General features: G+C 57.6%; 2 protein-coding genes across 2 annotated transcripts; both read right to left on the bottom strand.

The window, feature by feature from the left end:
• Positions 1–266: 266 nt before the first annotated feature.
• Positions 267–7,752, bottom strand: PG986_005192 (uncharacterized protein; the record flags this gene model as incomplete). Its single annotated transcript, XM_066841414.1, has 4 exons — positions 267–311; positions 365–804; positions 919–7,219; positions 7,309–7,752. The coding sequence occupies 4 exons, from the start codon at positions 7,750–7,752 to the stop codon at positions 267–269; spliced, it is 7,230 nt and encodes a 2,409-aa protein (XP_066701276.1).
• Positions 7,753–9,607: 1,855 nt separating this feature from the next.
• On the bottom strand, positions 9,608–10,657 carry PG986_005191 (uncharacterized protein; the record flags this gene model as incomplete). The annotated part of the gene is made up of 2 exons (XM_066841413.1): positions 9,608–9,989; positions 10,065–10,657. The coding sequence occupies 2 exons, from the start codon at positions 10,655–10,657 to the stop codon at positions 9,608–9,610; spliced, it is 975 nt and encodes a 324-aa protein (XP_066701275.1).
• Between the last annotated feature and the right edge of the window lie 1,665 nt (positions 10,658–12,322).

Below are 12,322 nucleotides of genomic sequence, written 5' to 3'. Positions count from 1 at the left end.
TGAATATGAATTTTCAGTTATGCCGTCAGTACCATCAATCCTCGATGTGGTTGAATTTCGTACCGATCGCGATTCTTTGATAAACAGAATTTGGGACTCCAAGAAACGCAGGTTTGTTCAACGTGCACGTAAATAGAGTACGCTGAGAAACACAAGTAGTTGAAGGCATAAAGTGTGAATGTAAATCAGGTAGTGATTGCTTGAAAACTTCTGCTAATAATATCATTACAATAACATGAAACTCGCAGCGCCAATGATAATGATGATCAAAACGACAAAAACAAGAACAAGACCCAAACGATGTACTCCAACTACGTCCGTGTAGTCATAAGTCCGAGCCCGAATGCACCGAATCCTTCCGTACCCTAGTATCCTGTTGTTTGACCTTCAGCTCCGCCGACTCGATCGAGCCGGTGACGTACGAGAGCCGGCTGTTGATGGAAGCCGACGAACGGCGACGACCTCGTACAGAACGACTATCATCGACCGCCGCCGCCTCCGACCGGTGCTCCTCCACGAGCTGCTCTCCCCTCTGCAGGCGCTGCCGCCAGCCCTGCACAAACATCCAGGCCAGGCGCATCTCGCCGTTGACCTCCGACTTGGCCGAATCGCCTGTCGTAGGCCGCTCTACCTCTTGCGGCTGCGGTTTCTCGCTATCCTTGCCGTCCAGTTCCAATCCCTTAGTCCCCATTCCCAGTGCCTCATTCAGTGCGTAGTGACTTCGTTTCACGTGCCCACAATGGTCCTCCTCCTTCGTATAATGTTGTTGTTGTTGGTGTTGTTCGTAGTTAATAGATGTTTCTTCTAGCAAAGGTGGTAAGATATGTGGTTGCTGATAATCATGCTTATTTATCGTATCTGCAGCGCCCGCCGAGCCCGAGCGTGGTCAATGCCGGCCGGTCGCCTTGTTGTCCAGACCGTCCGCGAGGAGCGACGTGTTCTCGTGCAAGCGGTCTTCCTCGTCGTCCTCGCGGGGGACCCGCTCGTAGACGCTACTGCTGCTGTTGTTGCCCAGGTTGAAGATTTCGGCCGCGTTGAGCGACTTGCGCAGCGACGAGCTCCGGTCCCGGGGCGTCGGCTGGAAGAAGCTCGATGACGTGGACCGCGAGCGCGCGGGCGACGAGGTGCCGCTGGCGCTACCACCCACATCAGCGGAGGTCGGGGCAGGTTGCTGCTGCTGTCCGCCGCTACCGGGCTCGAACATGCTTCGGAGCTTGGCGAACATGGGGGAGCTAGCGGGGCCGTTGCCGGCCGAGACAGAGTTGCGGTTCGACGAGGGCGCCGACAGCTTCTCCTGTGGAGGCGGCGTCACAGAGTCGTATCGGTTCAAGGCCGGCGGAGAAGGCGGCTTCGTGGATGCAGGGGGTGCCCAGCTCGTAGGCGGAGGGGGTGCCGGCTTACCGCTGGCATTGACGTCGTATCGGAACGGGTCAAACTCTTCACGCGCACCGCCGCCCGCGCTGGACTCCGTCAGCTGCGAGATGCCGCGGGCCCGACCGGCGCCGAAGGGCATGGAGGGCCACGAGTCGCGGATCACGGGCTCGTGACGGTCAGCGAGCAGAGCCGAATGGACGGGCGACGAGGCGACCGAGTCATCGAGGGTGCTGAAGCTACGCATCGACTGCGGTACCGAGTCGGTGCGCGCGTGCCAGGGAACATTGGTCACGTCCCGCGGCATCATAAAGGCAGCGTCCTCGTCATCATACTCGTCCGGTGTAGGGGTCACCACGGCCTGCTCTCGAGATGGGTAGGAGTTGCTGCTGTTACTGTTGCTGGGCGCGTGGACGCTGTCAGCCAGGCCCCCGTTAGGCGTACCCGGGGTGCCTTGCGGGTGGTGCAATTCCATTGGGCTCACATCGGCCGTGGTTGATTGCGAGACGAGTGCGAGGTTGGGGGTCTTGACCTGCCCCTCTGTAGTTTGGCCAATTTGACGGCTGAACTGGGCCACGGTGGGGGTTGCTGAGGCATCCTCATGTCCATTTTGTCTGTTTTCTTCGCCATCACTCTCGTTGTAATCACCAGCCAGCTCCGTATCGAGACTCTGGAGGTTGTTGTGCGGCTGCGCTCCAGGGCTCAGCTTTGCCGTAGGCGGACCTCCGTCATGCTCATCGGGGGAGTAGTCAAGGGTCGATTGTTTCACGTCATCGGACTCGATCTCTTCGGCAGAAGAGATATCATCATCGTCAAACAGGTCTTCGTGGCCCTGCATAGTGCCGGTTTCTACAGGCAGGGGAGAGCGGGAGGCTTCACGGGATGGCGGCTCGACAACAAGGTGGCCATCGTGCTCAGGGGCAGAAATGGGAGCAGCTGCTTCTGCCGGTGCTTGTGCAGAGCTCGGCTCATCAGCTGGCTTCGATGAGACTTCCGAGATCGCTGGGTCAGCAGTATGAGACTCCGGCGCATCAACAGCAGGGGCGTTCTGAGTTGCTGGCGTAACTTCGACGTGGCTGTCAGTCTTGGGTTCAGCCATTTCCTTCACCTTCGAGGCATCTACGTCGTTGGTGTCTTCTTTAGATGGATCAGCATGCGATTGCCCGTCCTTCTCCACTCCGTGGTCATTGGAACTGTCTGGCTTTGATGGGTGCTGTTCAGATGCAGCCGGATGGGCCTCGGGGGTCTCTGCTCCTTCTGTTCCGGGTCCGGGACCTAGAGGATGGTCAGAGCCATCTGCATGTTTCGGAGCCGAACTGGCATCGGTACCAACATGTTCACTTTCGTGGTCATCAGCAGCCTCGGCGTTCTCCTTTTGGGGGCCTTCGAGGGCAGCATCAAGCGTGAGGGGAATGTCCGGCGTGGTTGGTGCCTCCATGATAGACTCCGGCTTAGGGGCCGCGGTGGTCTCCTCGGGGGCCGCTTCCTGTGCCGGCTTATCGGTTTCAGGTGAGACTTCCTTTGTGGTTTCCTTATATTGCTCCGGGGCGACAGCCTTGTCGGCTGCAGTTGGCTCTGGATCACCGGCCTTCGGAGCTGAGCTGTCTGCTTGCTCTTCCGCGGTCGCGGGCTCGGTTTTCTCAACCTCTTTTGAGGCAGGTAATTCGTCGGCCACCTTGACGGCGGCCTGAACCGGTTCCGATGCTGCAGGCTCCTCGGTAGGGTGCTTGACATCTGACGCCTCATCTGCAGCGGGCAAGCCACGAGCAGACTCATCATCAGGGGATACAGCCTTCTCAGCGGGAACGGCTGCCTTCTCCTCATCAGCGGATTGCGTTGCTGGTGCCTCCTTGCTGGCTTCCAATGTAGGCAGGGGTGCTGAAATATCGTTGGTAGCAGGATCTACGATGATAGTTGGGCCCAAGCTCGGCTGAACGAACTGCTCATCGTCCGAGTAGACAGTCGGCTGTAGGAATTCCAGCTCTGATTCGGTGGGGCTGTGCGACTCGTCCTTGGAATCAGGTTTGGCGCCCTCGCTTGCAGGGAGCTTGTCTTCCTTCTGGTCCGCGGACGGGGCATCGATGGTATCAATTGCGATGTCCTTATTTTGCGCGTGACTCTCCGGTTCGTGAGTCCCCTTGTCCGCAGTCGTAGGGGCTGGAGTAGCAGCGGCAGGGGCTTCCTCGACAACAGGCGTCTCCTTAGCCGCGGGCTCTTCAACGGCGGGGGTCTTCCCGGCAGCAGCCTCATCAGCAGCAGCAATGGTAGCGGGAGTCGCTTCAACAGTTGGCTCTTCAGAAGTAGAAGCCTCCTTGGCAGTGGGGGTCTCCTCAGCATGTTCCTCGACCGAAGGTGCATCCGCAGGTGTGGCAGCTGGAGCAGGTGTCTCCGTAGTGGGTATCTCCACAGCAGGTGCCTCCGTAGCTGGTGTCTCTGCAACAGCTTCCTTGGCGGCAGGCTCATCAACGGTAGGTGCATCAGCAACGGCGGCATCCTCAGCAGCGGGCGCCTCTTCGACAAGAGCCTGCTTGGAAGCAGGCTCATCGGCGGCGGACTCTTTAACAATTGGCTTCTCCTCGACTGCCGGAGTATCCTTGGCAGGTGCATCCTCCGCAGAAGCAAGCTCTGCAGGTGCAGCTTCAGTAGCAACGGGCTCTGCAGCAGCCTCTGTAGGAGCAGCCACCGTGGGAGCAGTATCCGCAGGTGCGTCATGAGCAGCTGGAGTCTCAGTCTCGTCGTCAAGAGACTTCTCCTCAGATGGTTCGGCCTTCTTCGCGTCCAGATCTTTCGGCGCAGGGCTGTCTGCCTCCTCCTTCTCTACGGGTGCAGAATGAGCCTCGGGTTCTTTGGCAAAGAGGCCTTGGTCGGCGAAGTCCGCGGCTTCGGGCTCGCCTGACTTCTCCGGGACATCAGCTGCAGAACTCGCCTGCACCTCAGGTTCAGATGCAGCGGGCTCCGTTACAGCGGGCTCAGCTGCGGCAGGCTCAGCCGTGACGGGCTCATCAGCAGTGGGCTCAGCTGCAACGGACTTAGCTGCAACGGGCTCATCTGCAACGGGCTCAGTTGAACTGGGCTCAGTTGTAGCGGGCTCATTTGTATCCGCCTCAGCTTTGGCCGGCTCGGTTTTGGCCGTCTCACTTTTGGTAGGCTCGGTTGCTTCCGAGTCGATTTTGGCAGGTTCGTCCTCTACAGTCTTCTCCGCAGCAGGCTCTTTGGCAGTAGCGGCGTCCTGAGCGGTGCTGACCAGAGGCGATTCCTCTTGCTCCGAGACCGGTGACGCCGGGGGATCAGACTCAGCCGCCGCCGCCACTACAGGCCCTTCCGAGGCCTCGGGGATAGTCTCCTTGGTGGCCTCGGCAGCCTCGGGCTTCGCATCGTCTTCTGTCGAAGCGAGATCAGCAGCGGCGGGTGTCTCGTCCTTGGCTTCTTTAGATTCTGCGGCAGCTGCGGGCGCCTCCTTAGCTTCCTCCACATGGTCATCATGCTGAGGAGCTGAAGTGGATTCGGGTTCGACGGCAGATGCTTCCGCCACGCTCGGCTTCTCCTCAGCATCGGCATGCTCAGGGGTTTCCGAGATCGAAGGAAGCTCTTCGGATTTCTCCTCGGGAGCAGCTCCCTTGTCCGCCTGTGCAGAAGGAGCCGCTGCGTCGTCGCCAAGGACCGTTACAATCTCTCCATCGTCAGTAACGTCGACGGAACCGCCCTCAGCAAGGATCTTCTGGACGAATACCTCGGCCTCCTTCTCCATAAGCTCTTCTTCGCTGGACTCGGCCTCAGCTTCGGCCTTATCTTCAGAGGCCTTGGCTTCCTGTGCCTCAGTTGCCTTCACTTCCGGAGCCACTGTTTCCTCTGCGACGGGGACCTCGCGGTCACCGTCATGAACAGAGTCCGGCTCGTCGCTCTGGGTGGAGGTCTCTTCCTCGCCATGGCTGCTGCTGCTGTTGTTCTCGTGCGTATCGCTGCCAGAGAGCGAGTGCGGTAGAGAAGTGGCGTCTTCATTCTTGTCTGTTGCCGGTTCCACCTCCTTGGCGGGCACAAGTTCTCGGGCTGCCGGGGTCTCCTCTTCCGTTGGCGAATCTGGGAGGAGCTCGCGTCTCGTAGGAGGTCTGGGTATGTTCAGCTCCTCGTGGCTTGGCTCTTCCGACTTCTCTTCGGTAGGCTCATCGCCATTAGACTCTTCCGGGATGGAGGCGAGAGTAGTTTCAGGCAGGTGAGTAGCGGCGTCGTGGGCGTCTTCCTTGTCACTCTTGGTTGGGGCTTGAGGGGCCTCTGCCGGCTTCTCCGAGGTTGGTTCGGCATCGACCTCCTTGGTGGCAACCTCTGGGGAAGATTCTTCGTCAGATTCTTCTACTGGAGACGCCTTTTGAGCAGATGCCTCCCTTATGGGAAACTCTTCCGGCTCATCATCCGCAGCCGGAGTATCGGCTTCCGCAACGCTCAGGGCCTTTACACCGTCACTGCTGGGCTCGGGGGCCTCAGGGGCCGCAGGCGCATCCACGGCTGGTGTGAGTTCCGGCGCCTCTGCAGCGGGTGCAGACTCTTCCTTGGTCTCGTCGAGAGCCTTGGCCGGAACTTCGTCCGCCGGGGTTGCCGCTGGAGCAGGAGTATCATCAGCCGCGGCACCGCTTTCACCGGCGGGTTCCTTCTGATCTTCTGCAGGGTGTTCAGGCGAATCTGCGGTCTGGGGCCCAGGGGCCGCAGCGTTGTCTTCAGCTGCGGGAGTCTCATCGGCCTTGACGTTATCATTGTGCTCTTCAGGGGCAGCTGTCTTGCTAAGCTCCTCGTCCTTAGCTTCGTCCACCTTGGCTTCGGGCTCAACCGGAGCTTCCTTAGGCTGGGGGGTATCATCGGTTTCAGTAGCGGCGGCGGGGGTAGGTTCGTCTTCGTGAGCAGGAGCAGGAGCAGGAGCAGGAGATTCAGCTTCTTTGGTCTCTTCCTCTTCGGGAAGCTCACTCAAGGCCTTCACGACTTGCTCGTCAGAAATCACATGGTCGGCATCAGTAGTGGCGGTTTCAGCAGGGGCAGCATCAGCAGGTGTGGCATCGGCAGGCGTGGCGTCGGCAGCGGGCTTCGCTTCCGCAGTGGCGGCCTCCTTTGCTTCAGCGGGGGCAGGGGATTTCTCCTCAGCTGCTGCCGCTGGCACCTCCGAAGTAGTGGTGGCTGGTTCAGGTGTCTCCGTCTCAGGTTTCTCCTCACGTGCCTCGTCCTTCAGCGTCTCCGCCGCTTGACTTGACTCCGATGGCAGTTCGCGCGATGCCGGTGCCTCCTCCTCAGGCTGCACCTCGGCGGCTTGTACACTCATAGTCTGGGGCTCATCTGTAGGGATATCTTCGGTAGGGGTGGTCTCCGGCTCTTTCGCTTCAGTCGTGGTGGGCTCGGCTGGTTGGACGGATTCTTCGGGTTGTGTGGCTTCAGGTGCCTTCGATTCTTCAGCGGGGATTTCGGTTGCAGTTGGCTCGGCAGCAGACTCAGCAGGAGCAGCAGCCTCTTCTGGCTGCTGAGTTTCAGCTGGTTGCTCTTCATTCTGCGCGGGGGCCTCTTCAGGCTGAGAAGCCTCCGGCACCTCCTTGGTTTCGGGCTCCTCCACTGCCTTCGCAGCTACAGGCTCCTCTGGGGGTGAGGACTCTGCACTCGGAGCCGCCGCGGCGTCAGCCTCGGCCTCAGGAGCCTTCTCACTGTTATTCGCAGGTTCTTCGGGGGTGGCCGCACCAAGGGCTCGCGTACTCGGCTCCGGGCTCTGGGACCCTGCACCATTGACAGCCCTGTTCCTCCGCGTCCTCTCCCGCTTGCGTGTGGGTACCGGCGGCAGCGGCATCTTCAGCTGCTCATCGATCATGCGGTTGATTTCCTGGAGGAAGGAAATATCAAGGTCAGTATCGATCGTTCCCCAAGATGTCACACAATAAGAAACACACGGTAATTTGAAATACTACTCACTCGTCGCTTCTCCTCAAGCTCGCGGATCCGCTTCTCGCCATCCTCGATATTCCGGCGCGCCTGCTCCTCGACGGCGTCCATCTCGAGCTCGGTCTCGTCCTCGGCGGCGTCCATGTCGCCGTCGAGCTTCTTCCGGCGCTCCTCGTCCTCCCGGGACCGGCTCGCCTGGAGCTCCTCGTCCTCCTGGCGCCGGCGCCGCTCGCGCTCTTCGTCCTCCTTCCGGCGCGCCGCGACGATCTCGTCGCTCTCCGACCGCCGCTTGCCGTCCAGCTCGGCCCGCTCCCGCTCGTACGCCGCGCGCAGGTCCGCGAGGAGCGAGTCCCGCTTCTGCTCCAGCTCGTCGAGGCGGGCGTCGTGCTCCTCGACCGACAAGAAGGATGCGACGGTCTTGTGGATCTCCGACAGGTTGTCGTGCATCTGCTGCACTAACGAGGCGACGTCCATCTTGGCGGGTATAATGTGTGACCTCGTCTTCGAGACGCAGGGGACTGGTGCAGCTTGTGCAGGGGTATAGTAAGGAAAGTGAAGGGTAAAAAAAGAAGGAAAATAGTGAAGAAGATGTTGTTGACACAAAGTTACCTTACCAGTTGCCTCGGCTTTCTTGCTGAAAGACTTCCTACAGTACTTGCTACGTAGCTGGCTAGCAAGAAAGATCGGACTGAAACCAAAAGTGGGTGAAACGCAACGGGATACATATATATATCCCTCCCGGCCGGCAGGACACTCTTGGAATGATTTGCGGAGTGTCAAGTGGCGCTCATCTCTTACCTTGGAAGCAACCTAGCTGGCACTCAGCCGAGAGCACCGTAGGAGGGACGCGCGCACGACGGCGCATCCGGCCTCGTCCTTCATGCGCCCTACGGCTAACCTGCTACTAGGCGTCACAGAATTGGGAAGGAGAGCCAAGCGACAGCCCTCATTTCGTAATGACACGTCAAGATAGGCAGGTTGGGCCCCCCGGGCCAGGCGCCGGGCAAGTCAAAGTCGTCTATACTCGCCTCACGATAACTATATCGTGGGCAGCTGCCACCACGCACCCCCTGCATCCGTCATTGGGCAGAGTAACCTTGGGTAGGTATATTGAAGGTGGTGGCGGGTATATGGGTCTTGGTTGGAGTCGCGAGGAGATTTGATGAGTGGCGGCCACCTGAAATGACGCGCGCCGGGGACAGGGAACATAACGATAGGCAAGGAAAGAAGTCCTTCCATCACGATAGAGTTCGTCAAGCCGTCGCACTCCGGTGAATGGATTGGTCGCATGCCGTGCCAGCAAGCAAGCAAGCTGCCTGGGACAGCCTCCTACATGGCCAGATTTTCCCAGCAAGCAACAGCCTTGTTCGAAACACCGACGAGGACGCCAGGCCCCACCGCCCTCGACAATTGTTTCTTATGCGGGCCCTCGGGCTTTGCATATGTAAAACGGCCCTAGGCTGCGACGGCAATGGGACTGTGCAGTGCACGCGGGAGGTGCCAAAGCGACGTGGGTGGGTTCGGTTGGTCCTGGACGTGCCGGAAGAAATATAAAAACGAATTAAACAAACCACGGACTTTTTGCTGACGGAGTAATGTTATTAATGTTATCTTGCCAAAGGAAACACTGCTCATGCTACGCTGCCCGTTCATTCGCTAGCTGGCTTAGGTGCTGCTAAATTTGGGAGGGTGAAAGGGCGCTATATCACAATATCGTTCGCGTTTGGTCCAACCCGCCACGCTAGACGGGCGCCGAGTCCAGCTGCATGACGACCTAAACGACCAGCCAAAGCAAGGAATACGGTCGTATGCGTTTCAAAAAATGCTGGCACCAATGGAAAAGGCACTATTGAATTGATGCATAAATTCCTGGCGTTCGGCAACGCTGATCTCGGAAATAACAAGACAACTGTCACCTCTTTACGGGATGCTAGTTCGGTTAGTGTTGGCTAATGCATTCGTCCAGAAGGGTCTATCATGTTCGGGGTTCTATTTCAGGGTATCATCGGCGCCGTCGGATGGGACCATCTTCCTACCCCAAGTGTGACGTTGGAATATAATACAAATTTGCTAGATACAATTTCTATATACGGTTTTGATTACAAGGGAGGAACACGTCTATTGCCGTCCAATAGCTAGGTAGGTAGAGGGTTAAAAAAACACTAGGCTCAACATCGTAACAAACACCACAGCGGTCAACCACGGAAGTCGACGGGGGAATAGGAACATGGTAAGCTCGTGAAACCGGTCAAGAATTGTACGAATGCGTAGCCCCATGCGAATCGTTCATTATTGCGTCCCCCACGTTGTTGCCTTACGACATGATCGTTTAGAAGGTTGACTGGGCGCCCTTGCCCGCCCGCAGCTTTCTCGTTCGGAAAGTGTGACGGTGGTTGATTCGCTCGAAGGTGCCGAACCCGTAAGCAGCAAAGCCCACAACCATCCAGACCGACGTGATGATGAGACCAATGGGGAAGATGAGAAGTTCAACACCAGGGAGGACGAATGCCACGGTTCCGTTGTGCAGGCCGTCGACCAAGTCGTTGACGGCCAGCTGGGCACGGGCAATATCCGACATGATGACTTCCTTGGAGAAGATGCCGTTGACGAAGGCGGCCTCGTTGGACGAGACGTTGGTGCTCACGGATGCGCCCCCAGCATTGGTGGCGCTAAGAGTCACCTGCGGCAAAACCAAGGCTTCCAGTACACCCCTAATACACCTTATCAGCATCGACTTCTCCCTAGCGTTTTTGGGGTTTGCTTCTGCCAGGGGGAAAAGAACTTACATGGTCATGGGCTGCGCCATTTGCGCTTGATCAATCTGTCCAACAAACATATACGACTGCAGGGGCGTCATGCTGTTGGCTCGGCCCACCAGGTCGGGAGTGTCGTTGTCAAGCGACCGGGCTTGGTTCGACTGCAGCGGCGAGACAGAGGCACCGCGGTATTGCAAGCCCACCTGAATCCTCTCCGCCGGGATGCCGGTGAAGTCGCCGTTGGGCTGCGAGACCTGGAAGAGTCTGAGATCGGCCATGAAAGCACCCGTCTTAGTGTCCAGACTCGGCAGGTTGTAGCAGACGGCGGTTCCCGAGGGGTTGGTCGCCGTGGTGAGCTGGGATAGCGCGTCCTGGCATGCCTTCAAGGTATCCGTATTCCACTGCTGCATGTTCATGCCGGGCGTCGGGTTGTTGTTGGTCGAGTTGGACGGGTTCAGGTTGAGGTTGGAGTCCTGTCTCTCTTCCAATACCGGCATAGGCACGCCTGCGTTTGCCATTCGGGGCTCGACGGGTGCCATCCCGCCCATTGCGTCAACGCTAGCATGCGCACCGGCGGCGAGTATCGAAGTCGCCAAAGCCGTTCCCCAAAGCATCTTGGTCATTTTGTCTGTCTGTCGTTTAAAAGGTATTATATTCGGAAAAGCCGTCAAAAAAGCGCTGCGCGTGAGAACAAGGATCGAGCACGGGTATTGAAATTTTAGCCGACCGGCGGTTACGAGAATCGAAGAAGAGCGAAAGAGCGTGTATGGATCGGATCGGAGCGGCGGCGAGGTGGTTTCGAACCGTTGTCGTCAGGTCGTCGTCGTCAAAAAGCCGAAAGGGGGAGAGGGATAGAAAGTAAAAGGGACCTGCCCACTGGCTAGAGGGACAATACTGTGTTTGGTTTCGAACTGAAGCTTCGGAGCAAGCAAGGCGCAGTTCCAGGAATCGGTGAAGGGAGAAAGAGCAGAGGACCCGGGACTCGAACAGTCGAGGTGCCAAAGATCCACCGAGCCAAGGCACCAAACCCGTGTGCCGTTGCAGATACCCTTGTCCAACGGTGGAGATGCAAATCACGACACTCGACCTTTGCGCAGTCGCAGTAACAGGAACCACAGCGGCTGCAACACAATGTCGTGGAAGAAACGGAATGCAATATGCTAGATCGGACTGTCAGAAGGTTGTAGTAGAATCATAGAGACAAGAAGACATATTTTGCGACATAACAATCGCAAGAGACCATGCACATCAATTGGCCAGCAATTGGTAGAGTTCAGGGGACGGTGTCTTTGATTGATTGGTCTCGCGCGGATGGGGGAGGAAAAGACGGCAGATGCATGGTTCCATCTCGACAGATGCTCGTGGCTCGGGCGCACCGAGGTGACGTTGGAGTGTTAGGTAGCTGTCAATCCAGGCAGAGCAGCGCAACGGAAGTGCCAATGATCGAACGGTCTGATACGAAAAAGGACCGCCCCTTCTCATCGATCAGACAATCCGCCCTCATGGTACAGCGTCTGGTACGGGTGGATGGGCAGGTTGGGGGTGACCATTTGTCGCAGCGCGGAGACGATGTAACAGTCATCGTCGCAGGAGGACCAAACGAGTTAGAAGGGGTCCTTCAGTCCTTGGGGGCCTCGGTCGCACCCGGGGGTTGAAGCGCCCTGTGCCTCATCGTCTTTTTCCTCTCGCCCAATCGGGTTGCTGTCTGCCGCTTAGCTTCCTTCAAAGTGGCCCCCCACAAGTGTCACCTGTGCAGCGCCTTCAGGTGTCTTGCCGGTTAGGCGGCGCTTTCTTTCTCCCTTCCATCGTTCAATGTTGCTTCCATGCTTCTATCCTGTCAGGAAATCTTCATTCCATGTTCTTTCCGTTTCGCCGAGAATAAATCCCAAGTATTCTCTCGATCATCGTGGGAAACAATTCGAAGCCAGCCCTGTTCGATCTGATGTTGATGCAATGAAAAGTGGCAAGTTATTATTTCCGTGGGCAGGCTTAACCTTTAATGAGCACAGTTCAGATGGGCACGGAGCTTCGGCGGTCGGAAGTAACCACGATTAAAAGCTCCGGAGATTACCTTATCGTGAGCACTCACCGAGAAGTAGTCTAGGTAGGTATTCTTCGTACATATTGCAAGTTTGGATGGCCTGTGTCAATCATATTCCATGGGCCGATGCCACCGTTAATTACCATCCTTAATGAACTCAAGACCTCGTTCATGGTGACGGCAATACAGCAAGTATGCCAAGCATATATATATATACGGTTTTTAGTATCGCTTATATGAAATATAG

This window comes from Apiospora aurea (assembly GCF_038362705.1).
Source record: "Apiospora aurea strain CBS 24483 chromosome Unknown utg000004l_segment0_segment0, whole genome shotgun sequence".
Lineage (NCBI taxonomy): Eukaryota > Fungi > Ascomycota > Sordariomycetes > Amphisphaeriales > Apiosporaceae > Apiospora > Apiospora aurea.
The sequence above is the reverse complement of the archived record's forward strand: the minus strand, read 5'-3'. Positions and strand labels throughout refer to the sequence as shown.